The sequence below is a fragment of the Struthio camelus genome, chromosome 19 (genome assembly GCF_040807025.1).
Source record: "Struthio camelus isolate bStrCam1 chromosome 19, bStrCam1.hap1, whole genome shotgun sequence".
In the NCBI taxonomy this organism is placed as follows: Eukaryota; Metazoa; Chordata; class Aves; order Struthioniformes; family Struthionidae; genus Struthio; species Struthio camelus.
The window spans coordinates 5,919,094-5,939,630 of NC_090960.1; the positions used below are offsets into that span (position 1 = coordinate 5,919,094).

Consider the following 20,537-nt stretch of genomic DNA (forward strand, 5'->3'; position numbering starts at 1 on the left):
AAGAGAACCATGTTTGCAAAGGGCTGCAATGGCAAACGTTTCCTTCTCGCGTCTGCGTTACACAGCACATAATACAAGCTGACGTATCCCTGGGAATCTGTAGGAAATGTAATCCATTCTATCAGGGTCAAATACACACACAAAACAGTCTGGCTCTGCATTTATATTTGCAGAGTTTATTAGCAGGAGTAGATGGTGAAGTGAACAAAAAATAAACCACGGTGAAGTACGGGAGAAATACCAGTAAGCTTTTCCTTGTGCTGCTTGAATGCGTTTATGCAGCGCTAATAACGGGTAGTCCCAAAGCAGAACTGAACGGTTTCGCTACACGGACAGGCAAGGAAGAGAAGATGGTGGTGACTGCTTACGAAACCAGGCTAAAATCTGGATGGAGCAGCTGTATGTTAGTGTGGATGTTGCCATATGTAGGGATGTAGGTGCACACGTAAGGATTCCCTTTGGCCTTAAACCACAGGCATGGGGTCCCACTGGTGGCTCTGCACCACGACCGGGTTTCTCCCCGCAGCGCAGAAATTTCCAATAGCCCAAGGAGTTCTTTGCTTTAGGGTTGCTTTAGTCTACACTACTTTTAGCCCATTTCTGGTGACAAAAAAAGAACAGCTTCACCCGCTCGCCCGTCCGGGCAGCAGAAGACAGGGTCCTCTCCTCACACGCTGCCTGGCGTCCCAGCATGAGGGAGGTGACTGACGTTTCCCAAGAAAGGCGACTGTAATTTCCCTTGACCGTGTTAAAAAAAGGCTGGCTTAGCTGAGTTTCTGCCAACGGCCTCTGCGGGAAGAAGCGGGTGTTATTTTTCAAAGTGGGGTGGTTAATAAATACTAGCTGTGGCGCTACCAAAGCCGGCTGGGGCAAACAGCCGTGTCTTCTGCAGTCGGGTAGCTAAGCACCGTCGTGCCTGGCCGGGAATACTGCGTTACGCTCACCTGGCTGTAGCGCAGCTAAAACTGTACACGCCTCGCCTGCCCGGGGATTTTACAGCGCTAGAGTCGAGGCGCGTTAATTATCCTGCCGTCAAAACAAGCCGCGAGGACAAAGCCGCCGCTCTGAGACGGCCTCCGGAGCTGGAGCAGCAGGGGCCGGCCGAGGTCGGGCTGGCGGAGCGTCGCCGGGAGGCCCTGCGGCCGCTGGAGCGGGGTCCCACGGGGGCTGCGCTGTCCTGGGCCGGTGCCGAGGGTGAAGGGCTGATGAGCAGAGCTTTGTCTCTGCGATGCCGTTCTCCATCCCTCCTCCGTCCCTCCCATCCCTCCACCATGCCTCCTCCTTCCAACCCCGTTGCAGTGGGTAAGCTGTGACTGAACCAGAGCCTCTGACCTGTTTGGGTTGGGTTTTCACGTTTCCGCATGCAGAAAAAGCGATATTTTGGATGTAAAGCTGGGCAGCTCACCTGTCAACAAGGCAGCCTTGGCTTACGCCAGCCGCCCTTGGCTTACGCTACGCTGCCGCGCTAGAGAGCAGCCGGGGACCTGCCCCTGCAGCTGAGCAGAAGGGCTGGTTCGTTCCTGCTGTGCCACGCTTGGTGTTGAGTACGCGACTGCTTTTGGAGTCGGGCATGTTTATTACCCGCAGCAAGGTTTAATGGACAGCCAGCCGTTCTGGCAGCTTTTTATTGCAGGGGAGAGAGGGTTTATGGAAACTGGCTTTGTGAAGGTGGTTGTATAAATATTTGTTCTCTGCTCCTTAGCAGCAAAGGGATGAGTATGATCAACATCTCCATTTAAGGTTCCACTCACTCGTTGCAAAAGGTTTGATCCAGTTTTGCTTCTGTTGCAGACTTCCTGCTCTCCTTGCAGGCTGTGCAATACGCAGCTCTGCTGCCAATGCCAGAACCGCTCCGTAGCACCTGCTCGGGGCCATAGTCTTAAAACTGTGATGCTGCCACGATGGAAATCTTCCTGGAGAGGGAAGAGCTTTACCCTGGGCAGTGTAAGAAGGGCCCCTCCGGGATCGCCAGTCACCAGTACAAGATATCTATGTCTAGCTATCGCAAGCATCCATACGTGCCCCCATGAATGCACAATCTATCCATGAGTCCCCAAGCATATCTAGGGCAGATGGAGAGTTACCAAAAGAGACCTGGACTTCCAGAAGTAGTCCTCCCTCCTGCAGTCACTGAAGGAACAGATACTGTTCCTTCCATAGGATAAACAGTTTCCAAAGGCAAAAAATGTCACAGGAGGAATTTCAGCATGCAGATCCAGTGCACAGGGTAGATGAGAACTGCTCTGAAAATCACCCAGGATCAGATTATCGAGGCTGCTGTTTATAAGACCTCTCCCTCCCAACTCCAACGAAACCTCAGGCCACACATTGAAAAGTAAAGAGGAAATGAAATACTGAATAACTGCTCCTAAAGTGAACGCTGTCCATGCAGTGCTTCATTTTTCCTGAGGAAAAAAATGGTGTTTGATTATGGTATTAAATACTGTGCTATATGAGACCTATCCAGAAAGACTAAGGGTCAACTTTAATTCTGGTGCTTCATAACGTTAGAGTCTTTCATTTTTTTCAACTCCAGTAAAATTCTTTTAAGTTGTAAGCAGAGAGCTTTTTGTGTTTAAAAACACTGATGAACAGCCCCTTGCGTGTTGGAGCACGGGTCCCCACTGGAGCCTGTAGGAAGACTGCAATAAAAATAATAGTTTGAACAAAGTATCTTGAATGATTCCATCCCTGAACCTAAAACTTTTATTCTTAATTTCCTTTAGTGATTTCACATCAGACGTCTATCATCACTGCAATTTGATATTCATATTTTTGAAGTTTAAGTACAGAAACATTTTTGGGGGTTGCTTTTAGTAACTTCCCCATTAATGTCTATTTAACTGGAGGCAGAAAGAGTCAGGCACGTATTTAATTATGGAGATGTCTGCACAATAGCATAAAATCTCAAACTAAGAAGAAACATTCTTTTAATATGTATAATCTGGAGATTTAAAAGTATCAGTCACCTTTAAATAGCAATGTCTTGATGACTAGAAGCAGTGCTAACTGGCTCCTGTGCTACTTGCCCCCTAGTTCAAGGACCAATTATTTTTACATCCTACCTTGCAAGCATGCAAATGCAGCCACAGTGTACGCTTCGGTGTGGATGAATGCAATTTAACTTTAGCTATCTAATGCCGAGTCTTCTAGTTCCTTAACCCCTAGAATAAGAGGAGAGAGGCAGGCTCCTCCAGGACATGATTTGTCCCATGCTGAGAGGCATTTGTAGTCAAAGGAGATTCACTCCTCTTATTCTTGAAATGGTTAAATGGTTAAAGTTAGTTCAGGTGAACCCCGGAACCCTGTATAGTTTTACTGCCAAAATATTTGAATTCAGCCTTTCACTGAAAAATCAAAATGCGCTTTAGAAAATTCTCACGAGAACTTTTATCATTTTCACTGCAATTCTGCATACTTTCTTTGTTTTTTTCTTCTTTTTTTTTCTTTCTATAGCCTTGGTCATAAGACACAGAACCAGATTCTGCCTGGTGTAATAGCTGTCTGACAACATACTCCTGCCCTCCAATGCCCAATTCCCTTCCCTGTCTTAATGTAAACTGCACCCAAGAGGGAACCAGCGCAAAGTTGCCCGTACCAAACTGTCCTCACAAGGAAACTCACCGGTGCCATGAAGAGATATAAAAATCATGACCTACCCTGTGAAAATCACAAGTTCAGTTTAAAAATTCACAACATCAGAAAAAAGTTAATTTGAAATCGGTTCTTTTTGCGTGGTCCCTTGCTTCTTCCCATAAAGTTCCTACTCTGTGGAGTATTTTCCAGCGACATGGGAGCTCATAGCTTCAAAGCTTTCTGAATACAATTCAAAAGACTAGCATTTAAGTAAAATATTATTACAAGGCTCCAGGAAAATTGCAAAAAATTGGTAAGGGTTCAGAAACCAACATTCACATTTATATTGAATGTGCGGCTGATTGAAATAAGTCACGTACAGTCGATAAAACGCAAATCCAGGGCATAGCTGCCAGAGCAGGGGGCCAAAGGGCACGGACACGCGCCGCTGTGGGTGCTGCAAGGCACGCGTGGCCAGCTTGGCGATAAGGCATATAGGTGATACAGGAGGTGCCTCCCCAATCCTCACCGTCCTGTCAGGGCCACATCTCGCCCTGCAATTTGTAAACTTGATCACGCTAAAAACAAACAGAGAGAAAAAGTGTGGTGTGAGCTCAGCCAGGAGGCACGGTCAGAGCGCAGCCCAGGAATTCCTGGGCTTTGATCCAGCACCCTTGCTGCATCCCAGCCCCAGGAAAGGTCCTGAGGAAACAGATTTTGAAACTATGGCCTTCATCCAAGGCTTCGGATTCCATTCCCAAAAATGCGACCTTGCAATTTTGCATCCTTGAGCTACAGATAAAAAAGTCATGGTGCCCAGAGCAATAGAAACAAGGTGAGCCCTGGTGAGGTGCCATGCTCCTGGGTTTAGCTAAACAGAAACGCCAGCTCTGACGGCCCTCGAGGCAGAACGGCCTTGCTCTGTACACAGAGATATCTCTATTTCAGCTCTTCGGCAGGGACGTTGTCTGCTTAATTCTTACTTTTGTTAAGCTGACTTATCTTTTCCTTGTAAATGTTGCTATCTGAGCCCAGGGATGCAGAGGACAGGAATTTGCCCTCTTGGTTACAGAAACAGCTCGAGGGACCCCTGTGCCCTTGTGGATTACTGTTTACCCACTCGTTGTCCCACCGGCACCTAAAAACTCCTCAGTTACGAGGCCTCTTTTCCTCAAAGTGTTCCAGCAGTTTATCCGACAGATCAGAAAGGCAGCAGCACAAATTCAAACTTCAGTTAAATCACTGCAGCTCACACACCGCAGCCAAAAGCCATCCCTCGGTCTGAACACACATCTGGCCAGATGTGTTCCTCATCTCATCCTTCGGACGCAAGTTCCACCTGCTGAAAGCAGCCAGGTCATCCTGAAAATGTATTCCTTCCACCAAAGATAGCAAAGGTAAAACTGTCCTTGCAAGGGTGGGGTGGAAGGTAACTGGCGGGTGGAAGCAAGGTCTTGTGAAGGTCGCCAATAGCAGTAACATAAATTTTGCAATCACTGTGTTTGCCAGCTGAGTAAATAAATATGAGCCAGCAGCAGACCCCATGACACCCCTGTGCCGCTGGCTCTGGCAAGTCCTGTAACATCTCAGCAGCTTGGCCTGGCCACCACCTTGGTATATACCCAGCCAGAGGGGTGTCGTGAAACACAGCTCCTCGACATAACACACCACAACAGAGCGAAAGAGGGTTTGGATCTTATCCTTGAATGCCTTAAGTTATTTCTGCAGAGAAACTGAAGAAAAACTTATCTCAGTATATCAGAGGAATTGCAAGCCAGGCAACCACCTGGCTGCCCTTGTCCCTGCCCACCCCAGCGCTCCTTCTTTCCAAGGCTAGGAAGAATTATTTAGTTTGGGAGATACCAGAGCGATTGTGTCTGCTGTTTGCTGGGGTTTAGCAGAGAACATATTCATTTTGCTTTTGAGTTGTATTTGCAAACATTTGCCTGCGATAGAGAAAATGGATTCATATTTAGCTAAGTCTGTTTACGAAACCTAGATGACCTGAGATAATTACGCATCTATCCATACAGATCTGTGCTCTCCATTGCCAAATGTATTTAAGGAACCTAAAAAAAAAAATATTAACAAGCTGTCAGCAAAATGCTTAGTGGAAAAGCCCCACAGGTTAGTGGCAGGAACTCGGCTCACAGCCGCGTGGCCCCTTGGCGCTCAGCAAACCCTGCGAAGGAGACTGCAGTGTGAAACGGTCCTCGGCGAGGCAGGTCCGCCCGTGTCTCCTGACCCGCTCGAGGCTGCTGGGCACCTCTTCCCTTTAACAAACTTCCATTCTTCTTGATTTTTATTTCCCCTATTTGATTATTCTGTTTCTCTTTGTTAGAACAATGTAATATCAGTAAGACTAGGTACCATTGTAAGCTAAAATACAATCAGTTAAAAATAATATAAATCAAGCAACCTTCTCGCAAAATTCTGAAAAGGAGAGAATATCCAATCAGAATAGAATTTCAATCGTTCAACCACTGACAAGAAATCAATTGTTTTCATTCGCTAAATATGTTCAAAATCTCTAAGTCGTCCAAATGGTACGTGGAAATCGTTGACAATGACAAACGATGGGCTAGATTTCGCTACCTCTGTTCACTTTAGGCTTCAAGCTGATAGGAAACGATGAGTCTTTCCGTTAACTTAAATGGATTTTTATGTCAGACCCATTAAGTAACAGCTTATTTCACTTCATTGACTGCGATGCCAAAGATGAGGTATTGAGAGTGAGTACGGACAGCACGCACGTTCACAGAGAGGAATCCCAATCATGGGAAGAAAAAAGGAGGATAAAAGTTTCTGCATGGAAACGACTTAAACATGGAGTAAAGATGGTCTGCTTTGCCTGTGGAAAGGAGGTGATGGTAGGTCTGCTTTATCATGGGTTTGTCCCTGGCCTTGCGCAGAAAACTCTTTACGAGTGAATTTTACCTTTATACTGTCCTTTAACAAACTCCTATTTGCCTGATAGCTCAAATTATATAAATTTTTCTGTCTAAGGAAGGTAGCTATTCCACAAAATACGCTCAGGTAGAAATAGCAGGTTAAAATCCCTGATTTTTTTTTTTTTTAATGGTATGACTACGAAAAGCCAAAACAAACTGATATTTGTTCTTTCTAAATAAGCCTTGAGTTCTGCTACTTTTATAACTAAAACTTTGCAAGGGAAATAATACAGAAAAAATAGCCAAAAGCAGAATTTTTCTATATTTTCTGAAATGAAGGTTCTTTGCATTCATTAAAGGACTCGATTCATGCGATGACTCAGAGCGTATGCACCGGTCCAAGGCCGGTGCCGAGGCTGAGGAACGTTGCTTTTCTCTCCTCGTTCTCCAAAGACGTAATCTTGTTTCAGTTATACAAAGCACCTACCGGCCTTTGGTGAACTTCTTCATCTAAGGGAAAGGTTCAATATATAACATTTAACGAGGATGAACGTGATTTTTTTCACTCCAACAGAAAGTCCTCTTTCTTTGTAAGAAATACATTACTGCAATCCCACTAAAAAATGTTACTGATTGAAATAGATTGGTAGTACATCACGAATCCGGATGAACCCAAGTCTTCTAATCAAACAAAGCAAAAATGTCAATATTTTAGAAACAGTGGCAACAACTGGTATGTTACAAGCTGTGCTGTTAGGGTCAAGTATGCCATGGGATCTTAACAACTTTACGTGTACAAAGAAGTATCTTTTCAGTATTTTTCTGTGCTGGAAAAGATAGATAAATAATAAAATTGACCGTCCTTGTTTTTCTTAAAGTGTGCTTTGAAATGCCTGTGATTTTAGTACCGGAAAGAGCATGCTTGTCTTCAAACACAGTACATGGCAAGACCATTCTCTGGCACACAGACCAAATGACTTCAAAATAATATTCCTCCACCATTTTCCTGGAGTTGACACTAAACTTCATTAGTCACATATATCTAGACAATCAAACTATGTTTCCGTATCTGCCCCTTGTTTAGGAGCTTAGCTCTCATTGATTTGAAGGCCCTAATCAGCGAACACCCAATATGCATACTCTCTGCCTTTTAGTTTAAATTTTCTAAACAATCAGAGCTTACGTTCTGTGACATTTAGCTTTTATTTTTGTTATAAAATTCTAGCTCTCGGACCACATTTTAAGATGTTAGTAATTCAGCCCGTCGTCGCAAGGGGATGCAGTGGGTCAGTTCACCTCATAGATGGTTCAGTCAAATAATTCTAAAACATGTCTCTCTTCCGAGACTTTACAGTTATATTACTTGTTCCCCATTAATTGTTCTCATATTAAAGATTCCTATTGACTTCAAGCACCTTTGCATTATACCGTAAGATAATTGTTTATTGTCCTTACAACATCTTGTGGGTTTGCAGTCATGGAAAATGCACTTTTCTCCAAAATATTGACAGAAAAAAAGCCTTTAGTGGCATTTGAAATTTCATTATCTAGCCTAATCTAATCCAGTACAAGGCACATCTCTCTAAAATCACTTGTTTTACTGGTAGTAAATCTGCTCTATTATATTACCAGGTAATACTGTAATCCCATTTCACGAGTAGTGCTGGCAGAGGGAGCGCTATGACATCAGGTATATGTCGATGTTTGAACATTATTTCCACTGCGAGTGGATGTCTGTGCCGAAGAGCCAGCCTGTCTTTGCTACCTGTGTCACCCTGCAAAAGTTGTCTAGGCCAGAACTAATTCCATTAGTGATTGGAAAGCTATTTATAAGCCTGCCTTTAGCAGGATGACCTTATTAATTAGATTGGAGGAAGGCCGAGGGAGGGAGGGCTGCTCATTTCACAAGACCATTGGCATGTGTTTAAGAAAGCGATGCTTCTCCTTTGAACTATGCTCAGAAAAACCTGTCAGATAAAGCAGAAATCTGGGTCGGTTTGCAGCAAGAAAAACCGCGAGCTGTGTCTCTGCAGCACAACACCGACACCATGGAGGGCAGCTCAGCCGCCATGCATCCCTGGCGCACCAAGAAGGCCCCTTCCTGAGGGTTTGGGGTTCATTTCCCTGCTCGAGCTACGCTGCAGAGACGTGTTCAAGCACATGCACAGGGTGAGCAGAGCCGAAGCTCTCACCCTTAAAAGCTCCAGAGCACCTCTGCCATGCACACTGAGGCACAAGCTCCTGCCCAAAGCATAGCGCGCAGCCCTTTACTTGGGCTTAGAGTTACAGCTATTCTGTAGCATCGCTTTGACAGTCTGCATTATTGCAGAACTGCTTGTCATATGAGAAACCTGAAGAAGAAATAGATCTTCGTCGCTGGTAAAATGTAACTTGTTACAATTTTTGAAGGGAACTCTTTTTTGAGAATGCATTTCTACAGTGATCCAAACACATACACCTGTGACATGGTCATTCATTAGAGCCCTGCTTATTTCAGAATCCATCCCAGAGCTTTATTTCTAAGGTTTCTAAATCCAAGCTCACTGAAATCACTATCTTCCTCCATTATTATGGGAATCCCTAAAACAGGAAGGCTGGATTCTCATATTCTAATTACTACAAAGTGAAAACAAGGAAGCAGAAAGGCATTTCTTTTGTCTGCCCTTATTTATTAGAAACACTTGATATATTCTCCCACGCAGACTGGGAGTGGAGAGGAGTTTCACCTGTCAGACTTGTTTCCCGGGCCTAATTAAGGGACCTGGGCTGCTCAGCTTGCCTCTTGGCTGCTTTAAATTGGCTAAGAGCTCCCAAAGCTGTAGCATGATATCCTGCTGTCTCTGAAGTGAGCCTGTTACCACTATCAACTCTGAAAAGTTAAGTATATGGGAACATTAGTTAGCAGTGCCATTTCACGGGTACATCTGTTTTGGCAACCAAAGAGCTGCTTGTAAATGTTTGCTTCTCTGTTAGCTGCTTAACAAATGAGGACAACAGTTACTGTGCAGGCTTATAAAAATAACTTGACTGTGCTAAATGGCTAGAAGAAACTCAGCTTTTGTGTGAGGTGTTTAATTTTATTAGTATAACCTCCTGATAGGATTTCATTCACCACTGGTATCTCATGTGGCACTTAAAATTTCACCTTGGCTGGGGAAAAAGAAAGCTTTTGGCAAGTCCTGTTTGTTCATTTGATTGGTTTGTGCAGCCCCAGACAACTTTGCAATACAGTGAAAACTGCTGTAATTGTAACTACAAACCCCATTTTTGTGTCCCTGGTGACATAATCCTATAAAAGCAATTGATGGCTGAATCAGAAATTATGATGTCTCTGTGTGTATCAGTTTAATGCTCGTGAAAGTGCTGGATTAGGTGTGGTAGAACGAACTCCTCTATTTCTAGATAAGTAGATAGTACCTGTGAAGTATCTGCAGGAGATCCTGCATGGGTAAAATTTGACCTAGAAATAATATGGGCAAGCCATGTACCCAATGACTTAGCTGCCGAGGCTGTCAAGAATGCAATTAGTAGCAGATTTGCTATGCAAACACCTCCTATTAGGAATCAAACTGGGGTTGCCTAGTTTGTTTTGCACAGTGTGTCTCACAAATGCTTCACACTACTGACCAGAACAATGTTCTCTTTGCCTAATGAAAAAATAGTAAGACTAATTTTGTACTGACAAACCCTTGGCTGTTTGTTTTCAACCCTTTGCACCTTTCTCCAAACGCACTACATGCTAGTACCCCACAGCAGCAATGCCCTTGGTAAGGGAAATAACTCCACCTTCTTGTAACCTTGACTCATCTGTTAAAGTATGTTGCTTGCTGAGCCTAGTATGACATAGTTCTCCTCCTGAAAACACTTTTGAATCAAATGATCACTTGGTATATGAAGGCTTTTTTGTTTTTGAACTTTCTAAATAAGCATAATAAGGTTTTACTTAAATTTTGAGCTTAAGTGACTATTGAACTTAAATTCTAAAAATAGCATTAGTCTGTAATACAGGGTTTCATTTTTTCCAGTATTTAGAAAAACAGATGGTCTGAGTCATTAGATCATAAAAAGCAATTAGAGAGATGAGTTCAACAAAAGGTTACAGGTACTAAAACCATGGTATAGGTCAGGACCACTTAAAACATGCATGCTGAGTAATTTAGTGGTATCTTTAAGAGACAGACATGCAGTTCAATACAAGTATTGCCAAAGTCTTCTAGTCTTATTGCAGCTTTCACGATGCTTGGTAGTCTTCTTAACCCGGTTCCACTTGGTCATGCTTTATGAATTGAATGCTTTTTTTTTTTTTTAAATAAAAGTTTAAATCACTGGTTAAAACTTTTTATCTTAAACATGTAAATCTCTGATGCTCCAACAATAGGAAGCTACACAAATTATTGTTTTAAAGATCTTATGATTTGTGTGCATGGAGCTGGGAATGCATCTGCAAACTTCAAATCTGAAAGGTGCTAAAAGTATATATGTAGAGGTACACATTTTGCAAAGGTATACTCTCTCTCTAATCCTAAATTGAGAATGCCTTAAAAAGTAAGGCATACTAAGATAGGTGTATCTGTAGTTCGTTCCTGGCCCTTTGGTAAGCAATGGAGGACAGTGAGATCCTTAGCAGTTTCACTAGTTTAAAACCATTATCAACAGAGCAAATGCATTTACGTATAGCTCCTATTCCCTTAGCTGCTGTTCTCTAGCTCCTAGATTTCAAAGCTCCTCAGAGAGAAGGATCTGTATCTGATTGTGTTTGTCTAGGTGTTAGCACAACTGAACACCAATCCTCTGGGTATTACCCTAAACATGGAGCGCTACGTGACTGCAGAAAAACAGGCTTTGAAAACTTTGAGGGGAAAAGGTCTATGTGACACAGCTGTGGGTAGAATCTAGATCAAATGTCAAGCGTAGCAGGGAAGGAAATGAAAATGAGTGGTTTGGGAGAGACAAGAGACAGCCAAAGAGGAGCAGAGGGTGTGAGAGGTGTACTCAAAACACAATGACTCTGTGTGTACCTCTGAATGGCTCAATACATTTATTTTACATGAGTCAGTCCTGCCTCTTACCAGAGCCACAGAGAAGTCAGCCTTCCAAGTCATGACATCTATAACATCTTAAGTTCCTGAATATTTTAACAGCCTGAGAGAGCAAATTATTGGGGAAATAGTAGAGGAATGCAAGGCTGGATGTGCGATATGGGGGAGGAAGGTGGCTAAATACTGCAAGGTCTACTTTATACATACGCACGTAAAGTCACGCTACTGAGGTACCACTGAAGTTTTGGAGGTTCAAACACAGCAAGGTGTGTTTGGCCGGGCTCTACTTCCCGTAGAGTCCTGAAACTTTGCTCCTTTTGGATTAGTAGATAATGTAAGTAGGGCATATCCTCATAATATAAAACTTTAATTAGCAATGACACTGTTAAATTAGGTGACAGATTGTACCAATTTAAACGGTGATACCTCGCTGAGATTAATGGGAAGTATTTTAAGCTACCCCCAAACGCAGGGAGAGTTGCCTGGAACGAGCTTGACTCCGCATTTCAGGAGCTCTCCTTCAGCAGCAAATTCTACTTTTCCCCTTTAAATAAACTTGAGCAACTGTCTGTCCGCAGCAGTCTTCTGGCCCAGTCCCAGCTATGAGTGTTGGAGACCAAAATCTGCAACGTACACCAGAAACGCTCGTTCCATCCTGAAATTAGGGAAACTGAGGGATAAGCAAAGCCTTGCTGTGGCAGTTCAGGAGGTTGTTACTGCCTCATTGCTTGCTCCCAGCATGGGGAGAAGCTTTTAGTAAAGGGGAACGTGAGCCATGATTTAGCCTAATTGTCATGTTTCCGCATCATGAATGTCATGGTGGGGGAAGTAACTTAAACCCCCACAGGGGGATTCAGCAGCTCCCATCTGTCTCTGTCATACCGTAAAATACACAGACAGCAGAGAGAGGTTTATTTGTCTAAAGGGGTGGTTTGCTTTGGCGCACCGACACGAATCGCTTGCGTTGAGGGCCGGACCTGCTCGCAGTCCCACTGCGACCCCCCCTCGGATCAGAGGGCAGAAGCTTGAACAGGCTGCGATGCTCCCCTAATTCGCGGCCCGAGTTGTCCTGCACGGGCAACGCCGCGCTCTCCTCGCAGCACCGTTCCCAACACGCTCGACGCCGTTTCTCCACCGATGTAAGAGGCCGTTTGCTCGCAAAAGCCTGTGGCCTCGCTGGAAGCGGGGGCCTCGGCGCCTTGCGGTTGGGGGGACCAGGACCGCCAGGTTGGCGGCAGTGGTTGTGCTCCAGCCGCCAGGCCGTGCCGCCACTGGGGTGGAAGAGGGCGTTTTGCTCCCGGCTGCTGGGGGCGCGAGGGCAGCCGGTGGGGCATCGCCCTGCGGCGCAGCAGCTTCTCTCCCCGAAGCCACCTTTCGGCTAACGCAGCTGCCTTCCCGCCAGCCGCTGCCTGTTTTGGTGTCATTTTCTTTTTATTTTGCTGTTGGCAGCCCAGCCTCGCTGGTCCCGGCAGTGATGGCGTTTCCGTGAGGAGAAAACCGCCTCTCTGCCGCGAGGGGATGCGCCGCCCGGGGGCAGCCCGGCGGCCGCCGCCGCGCAACATGGCGGGGCGCCCCTCACGGCGCCGCCATGTCCCCGCTCCCGCCATGCTGCCGCCCCGGCCTCGGCGCGGCGAGGGGGCGGAGCGGGCCGGGCCGCTGTGGGCGGGCAGGGGCGGGGGGAAGCGGCGGCCGGGCGGGCTGAGGGGAGCCCCGAGCGGCGGGTTAAAGCGGCCCGTCGGCCGCCGGCTCCCGCGCCTCTCTCAGACGACGGCGGTGGCGGCGGCCCGCGCGCCAATGAGGGCGCGGACCCCGGCCCTCGCCGCCTCCGGAGCCGCCCGCAGCCTCCCGGCCCGACCCCCCGCCCGCCGCCGCCGCCCGGCCGGCGCGGGCGGCCCGGACCCATGCGGCGGCTCCAGGAGCGCTTCAGGAGGTGAGCCCGACCCGACCCCTTCCCCTCCCCTCCCCAGCACCACCGCGCCGGTATCGGAGACCCTCGCGGCCGCCCGGCGCGGCCCCGCCGGTGGCATCACCGGCAGGCGGCGGGCGGGTCCCCTCAGGGGAAGGCGGTCGCAGGCGGGGGGTTTGTGTCTGTCTGTCTTTTTTTTTTTTTCCTCCTCTTTTCTTTAAATGGGTGAAGGTTCACGCATCCGGTGTGGTGTCAGGGATCCGGCCGCGCTCGCCGGCCGCGGGGGCTCGGCCCGGCCCGGCCCGGGAGTGGCGGGGGGGAGGCGCCGCCGCCGCCCCCTCTCCCTGCGCGGCGATGTTGCTGGGCAGAGGCTGAAGATGCTGCTCTCCCTTGTGCAGATGGGTCAACAGCACGGCCTGGGTCCTTGTGTAAACATATACATACGTGTATATGTACATCTATATGAACACAGATATATATAGATAAAATTATGGGTTTTAGGTACTTAGGGTAACTTGTGAGCGACGGTCTGCTTCGCGGATGAGCCCACCGTGTCGTGGGGCGCCTTCGCCCAGCCGCCGTGCTGCGCCGAGCCCCTTCCCGCCGGCTCGCTGGAGAACCCGCAGCCTAAGGGCTAGGAGAGAAACCGGGCGGAAGGGAGAGGCGAGGAGAGAAGAGAAGAGCACGGGCGCGCGCGGGCCGCCCCGCGCAGGCCTTGGCCCCCCGCGCTCCTGCCTGTGGCGCTCCCCAAAAGGTTGGGGAGCGTTTTAGGTGGTTTGGTGAGGTGCATAGAAACTTTTCCTTTACTTATTTTTTTTTTCCCTCCTCCTCCTAATCTGATGATATCACCATTTTTAATGGATTCTGAGTATTGTGGATTCTGCTTCATCTTCGGTATCATGAGTACATGAACCTTTACACGCTCTGTGGTTTTACTGATGTTTCCGAACCAGCAGTCTCCTTCCGTGCTGATTTGAATTTTTCCTGTGACTCAGTTGCTCGGTGTTTGTAACTGTTCACATCATCTTTCCTAACCGTGACTAGATATCTCCTAACCCAAGAACATGCCTTTACTTTGTGAATGGACGGAGTTCCTAAAGAGGAAATAACCGCCAATTTGGCGAAAGAAGTTAAGCTTATTTGAAGCCTATTTGTTTCTCTTCAAAAGCTTACCTACCTGGTCGTGGTGAAAACGCAGTACTGATCTATTTTGTTCAGCTTTTCTTTTTTTCCCTCTCAAAAAGAAAGAGGGTAGGCAACAAAACTAATTGCTTTGGCATCTAAATGTGTAACCCCATTTAGAGTATGCTACGGCTGTTTTTGTGGCGTTATCTCCACCTTCTTGTTTCTCATGTGCTATTATGACTTATGGGGTCTAAATGTCTTCTGCTGCTGCTGGAAAGCATGAGAAAACAAATGATACAAAAAGGAGCAATGTGTTTTTAAGTGGCAAAAGGAAGTATGAGGCCTTTTCAGCTGAATAAAGGAAATATACTTCCTGAAAAGGCTCAGAAATCCAGATCTATGAGACCCTTATTGGTGTTTGCTGTTTGGTTTTTTTTGTTTGTTTTTTTTTTTTTTTTTTTTACTAAAAGGAAATTTTACTTCATGCTCCAAAGAATAATTTGTTTAGCAGATGGGAGTCAAGGATAAAGCAAGATGTGAAAGTTGCTTTTCTTTTCTGCACTTTTGGGAAGAAACTAGTGATGTGATACCAGAGGATATATGCCACACAAATGTATGCATTAGATCTAGGGTTTTAATTATTTATTTATTTATTCCAAATTGAGTTGTGCATGTTAAGACGAAGCATGAGCAACTCTCAGATTGTCCTCCTTTCTCTCCCAAGTACTATGATCTCTTAATTGTGAAGTCACCTTGAAACATGTAGCCTATATCCACTTGGAAATGAGCTGGAGCTTGAGGTTCAGTGGTCTCACATGAAAATTGGATTAGTCTGTATTCTTACATGTTTGAGGTATTTGAAGATCAGAGTTCAAACAGTGCTAAGGCGGAGGTGCTATGGGTTTTTTTTTTAATTTTAAATGAAATCATAGGTCTTTCTCAATATCCCTTTTCCGCTTCTATTGGGAACGTACCTGTCGAAGAAGGCACTTGGAAATCATAAAGCGCTTGGTCCTCCTTGGGTGCAAGTAGATCCTGAGCCTTAAAAATGCATTTAGGGTGTGAGAACTAACTCACAACTGTGCTAAAGGTAAAATCATCTCAATCTTACATCTTGCTATAAGTAGCTATTGCTCTGTTAACTTCATAAGTTTCAAATTGTAGTGCAAAAAGCCCGAAATACTTCAAGCTTGTGAAGCAGCTCAAGAGAGCTTGGAGCCATCTTTAGTCTTTCATGACTCTGTAAGACACTGACAATAGTAAGTACCAGGAGCTGATAATGTAGAATTGAGAGCAGCTGTGTCAGAAGTCAGTGGTATCCAGTCCTGGGGTGCTGTGTTTGTGTGGGGCCCTGAGCCTCCTGCGCTGAGGTACGCTGAAAAGGCTTTGTTTTGATGCTCAGGCTAATTGTTCAAATTATGCAGCAGAAATGGCTGTGCAGTTGTACCCATATTGTATCCTGATATTGCAGGAGTTGGTGTTTAATGCTGAAGATGAGGCTCTTCAGTCTTCAGAATCAGAAATGGAGAAGTATCTTTGCTTTCGTGTGAGTTACAGCTGCGTATCCCTGGATAAATGACCCCAATTTCTCTAGGGCTGCTATTAATGAATATGCTAGAGAAATGAGAGCGTTAAGTTAGAGGTTTCCTGTAAACTGGAGTCTGGTTCATTGGGACCTTCTCTGACTGTCTTGCATTTGGTAATATCCTTAATTGTTGTGTTATAGAGAAGCTGTATTTGGGATTAAACAGTGTCTGAATACTGTACGTCAAGTTTTCACTTTGAGGAAGGTGAGAGTATGTTCCCCACAATTATCTTTTTTTATAAGGGGCAAACTTGACCTGTAAGTAGGAGGAGAAACAACATCCCTGTGTTGCAGTATTCACGTTGCAGAAAACGGAAAGAGTGAGGGGAGTTTGGTTTTATACCATGTAGGTGAAGGGGATGGATGAACTATTCCTGATGGTCTTGTTCTGCTATAACTCTCTCTGGTGAGAGAAAAGCAACTTTCAGCTGTTGTGGGAGTCTAGTAATGCTCTCCTTCCAATAATCAGATTTTATTTTTATTTGTAAAGAAGGTATTTGAAGTGTTTCTTAAAAAGCATGCATGGGTGAAGCTTTCTGAAATTGGCTGTTAGCCCATTTTGCCAGTGTGAAGTTGTCGCACAGATGAATAAACGTTTGCATCATTCCTATGTTGGCACAAACAAGCAAAGGGGAAAAAAAAAAAGACAAAGACCCTTTGTGTAGGTAACAGAAAAAGGATGGTTTTGTTAACATCTTTATGTTCTGTTTTACCACTGGTAACGCTATCTTTAAATTATGGAGAATAACAGATCTGAATAATAAATTGAGTTTTTTGAACTGTTTCTTCATAATTCTGTCTTAAAATCTTACTTACCCCAGGGCCCTGTTGAGACTGCTTTAGAAGGATCCATTATCTTCTGTACCGAATAAATCTAAACGAAAAGGAAAAAACTTCAAAAAAAAATCCTCTAATGGATAATAGCATTAGTGTACAAACTTCAGTTTTTTAATATATATATATTTAGACAATAATACACAGAAATTTCTGAATGACTGAAATTATAAAGCTAATAGGTTAAACTTACGTCTTTGGGTTTGGGCGGGTTTTCCTTACTTGGTGTAAGGCCTCAAAGGTACCCCCACCATGGCCTTTACTCTGTTTCGTCAAAAAATCTAGCTGTAATGGGTGGAAGGCTTCCCCTCACTCCAAGGCTACAGAGTTGAGCAAGTGCAGTTTAATCCTGACCTCTCAGCTGAGCCAACAGATGCTTTTATTTTTAACTGTTTTCCTAACTTGGAAACAGAACCAAGTAAATTGAATGCTCCATCTTTGGATGTTTAGATGTTTTTCTCTGAGAGCTGCTGAAGGTCTATACGCGCTGGGCAGCAAAGTTGCTTCCAAATGTTCTGCAAGCCTGTGTATATGACTGCGTTGTTATTTTCCTCTTGGAGATGAGGGCATCATGTAGATCTGCTAAGCCCTGCACTGCTGTTTTTTAACAATATATTAAACCTCTTGGAATTACTCACTTGCTAACAGCCACTTATACGTGGCCTCTGTGAATAAAACTCGCATTTTAGTTACCCTTTGCATCGGTAATGGATGAAATTGTTTCTTGAAATCGTCACAATTTGGAGAGAGATCATGATACTGTGTTACTTTATCAGGACTGTTTAGTAGTCTTAATGAACTTTCATGGATTGGTCTAGAAAAACCCAGCTTTTCTGACTGATTTGTAAACCAAGTATCTTGTATCTCAGTAGTGGGGAACTGTTTCTTCAAACTGTAAGATTCTGGTGGTTGTTTTTGGCCTGGTTTGAATTTGGCCAATATTTTATGGATGTCCTAAAAATAGGACCGATTTTGACTTATACCAGGGACACGGGGGAGGACCAAAGTTTTTCTGACAGTCTCTGTACATAAATCTAATTAATAAAGCTGTTCTCAGTACGAGTATATTCTGTATTTGTTGTGAAACTATTCCTGACTCGTTGGGTGCCCGACTAATTGCCAGTGAAGCGTTTCATCGTAGTCTGAAGTAAACTGGGGTGCAGAAAGAGAGATTGTTAATGCGAGACAGTCATTTTTGCGTGATAGGAGGCTGTGCTGGGATAAGATAGTAATATGATTGGAGTAGTTCATGACTTTGATTTGACTGTGTAGTTTCATATAAATATGTGCTGCTTTTTAGAGTTGTTTTTATATGCAGGCTTTGAATCCTGTAGTTCCACAGAAACAACTCCAGTTTTTTGGCTTTTTAGAAGAGCTGAATGTAGCTTTTGCATTGGCAAATTCTTCCATAACTTCCTCAAGTTTTATCATGTTTTGTTTGACTTGCATAGACCTCCTTGAGTGTGATTACTTGTTTGTTAGGTGACACTCACAGGTTCCTAGAGGAAAAGATGGAAACGCCTGTCATAAGCCTCCTAAAGTTTTTCTTCTTTCGAGTTAACCATTAGGGTCTCTGTTCTTCCCTGTGTAGCTTTAGTCTTAGCGGCAGGCAAAAGTTAGCATTAGCCTCAAAGAAAAATCCCAGCCATGTAACACCCTGGCCGCAAGTACTGCTTTTTATAGGATTAGAAAAAGCAATATTCAAGCTGTTTTATGCCAAGTTGTTACAGAACTGGGAATATTGCTGACACTTTTTAAGATAAGAGCAACCCTTGGTAGCTATTATGGAGTCTAATTTGAGAGCAGTCTTGGTCCATTTCACATAATTTAAATAGGAAGTACTTCCTTCTTCATTTGACCAAGCTGTGGGAAAGAGAGGGTCTGACTTTTGTATTCATTTTCTGTTAAATGAGAAAAGCCTTGTTTGAAAATGACCATCCGTTACACACAGACACGTATTAAGAGAAACTATCTGGGAGAGCTTGCGGTGTAAGTAACCGTTACCTTAAACATGCCTGTACTTATATTTTTAACGTTACTAGGCTGGAGGTGTTATTTATGACACTCCAAAAATATCATTTATGAACTTTCCTAAAAGTACTCTTTAATTATTCAACAGGTTCATGAACCACCCAGCTCCAGCAAACAGCCGCTACAAACCCACTTGCTATGAGCATGCTGCTAACTGTTACACACATGCAGTAAGTACCTTTTTTTTTTTTTTAAAAAAAAAAAAAAAACAACCAAGTGCTTTAGTAAATTCTTGTGGTTTTGGATGACTAAATGCTTACCTTTGCTCAAGTGTATTCATATTTACAACCTCTCTGACTTTGTTATACAAGCTTCAGCTATTTAAAGCATGGTAAACGTAACGCTAATTAGATGGCTGCTGATAGCTAGTCCATGTTTTGAATCTCTAGAAGCTCAAGATGCTTCACAAGGTTCCTCTTTACTGAAGTAAGTTACGTATCTTTAGCTAGATGTTTTTCTTTTGTCCGAGTCAGAGGACTACAGTAAAATGAATATGGGCCTATATTAGTTAGTCTTGCAAGGAAGACTTTTGCGGTATTGTGCTTGTGTAGTACTATGGGAGTTGTATAATGGAAATATGAGAATTTTTCTTCATGTTAGAAGGGGAAGGTTTCATGTAAGACCATCATGTAGATGTTAGCTAGAAGAGCTATAATGACTTAGTTCTGATGCTTAGTAATATATGAACTGATTCTTTGAGAGATCTGATATTTGGAGAGGGGCACTAACAATGCTGACCATAAATGCTGAACAGCTGTATTAAAAATTCTAGTCTGTCATGATTTCCATAATGTCAGGAGCAATATATTTGAACATGTGATATGTACCAAATAATGAAAGCAGTCCTGTGGGTTTTTTTAATTGGAACTGTCTTGCACTTTGAGAAGGTTCTCTAAAAACAGTGTTTAGATTGGCATCTGCCCTTTTATAAAGGTAGCCCATGCTTCTCATTGATATCTTGTTTAACTCCAAACATGTGAAGTATGTTTGACTTTGGCCTCATTCTTTTATTTATCTCCAGTGTGTCTGTTGAGCAAGCTGCAAATATGGATTCTCAAGGTACTGCACGGGACTCTCTAGTTCTAGAAAGAGATCTACTCTTAAAGGTCCTTCATGTGTATTTTATAAATAACAAGTGTACAGCTCTCTGGTATTGGCAAAACTGAATCACCTTGGTTTGCATATAGGAAAACTGAGGCTTATGTGTATTTTCAAGCCAGGGGTCTCATGTACAGCGTTATATAAATATATGCTTGTTTGTCCAGAGAAATATCACAGAATCACAGAATCGTTTAGGTTGGATGGGACCTCTGGAGATCATCTAGTCCAACCTCCCTGTTCAAGCAGGGTCACCTAGAGCATATTGCCCAGGATCACATCCAGACGGGTTTTGAATATCTCCAGCGAAGGAGACTCCACTACCTCTCTGGGCAACCTGTTCCAATGCTCTGTCACCCTCACAGGGAAGAAGTTTTTTCTCAGGTTCAGATGGAACTTCCTGTGGTTCAGTTTGTGCCCATTGCCTCTTGTCCTGTTGCTGGGCACCACGG

General features: G+C 44.3%; 1 protein-coding gene across 7 annotated transcripts in view; it reads left to right on the top strand.

Moving 5' to 3' along the window:
* Window positions 1-4,652: 4,652 nt before the first annotated feature.
* The window catches only part of MMD (monocyte to macrophage differentiation associated), a 28,078-nt gene continuing 12,193 nt past the window's right edge, over window positions 4,653-20,537 (top strand). The window contains exons 1-2 of one of the 7 annotated variants that reach the window (XM_068913997.1): window positions 4,653-4,973; window positions 19,076-19,157. In XM_068913997.1, the coding sequence (XP_068770098.1) occupies window positions 19,080-19,157 (78 nt within the window). In that variant the 5' untranslated portion in view covers window positions 4,653-4,973; window positions 19,076-19,079. Of the gene's footprint in view, window positions 4,974-12,419; window positions 12,646-13,196; window positions 13,437-13,752; window positions 14,197-16,011; window positions 16,084-18,586; window positions 18,946-19,075; window positions 19,158-20,537 lie in introns of those variants that run through there. The other 6 variants (XM_068913996.1, XM_068913995.1, XM_068913998.1 and 3 more) reach the window with 6 other exon arrangements.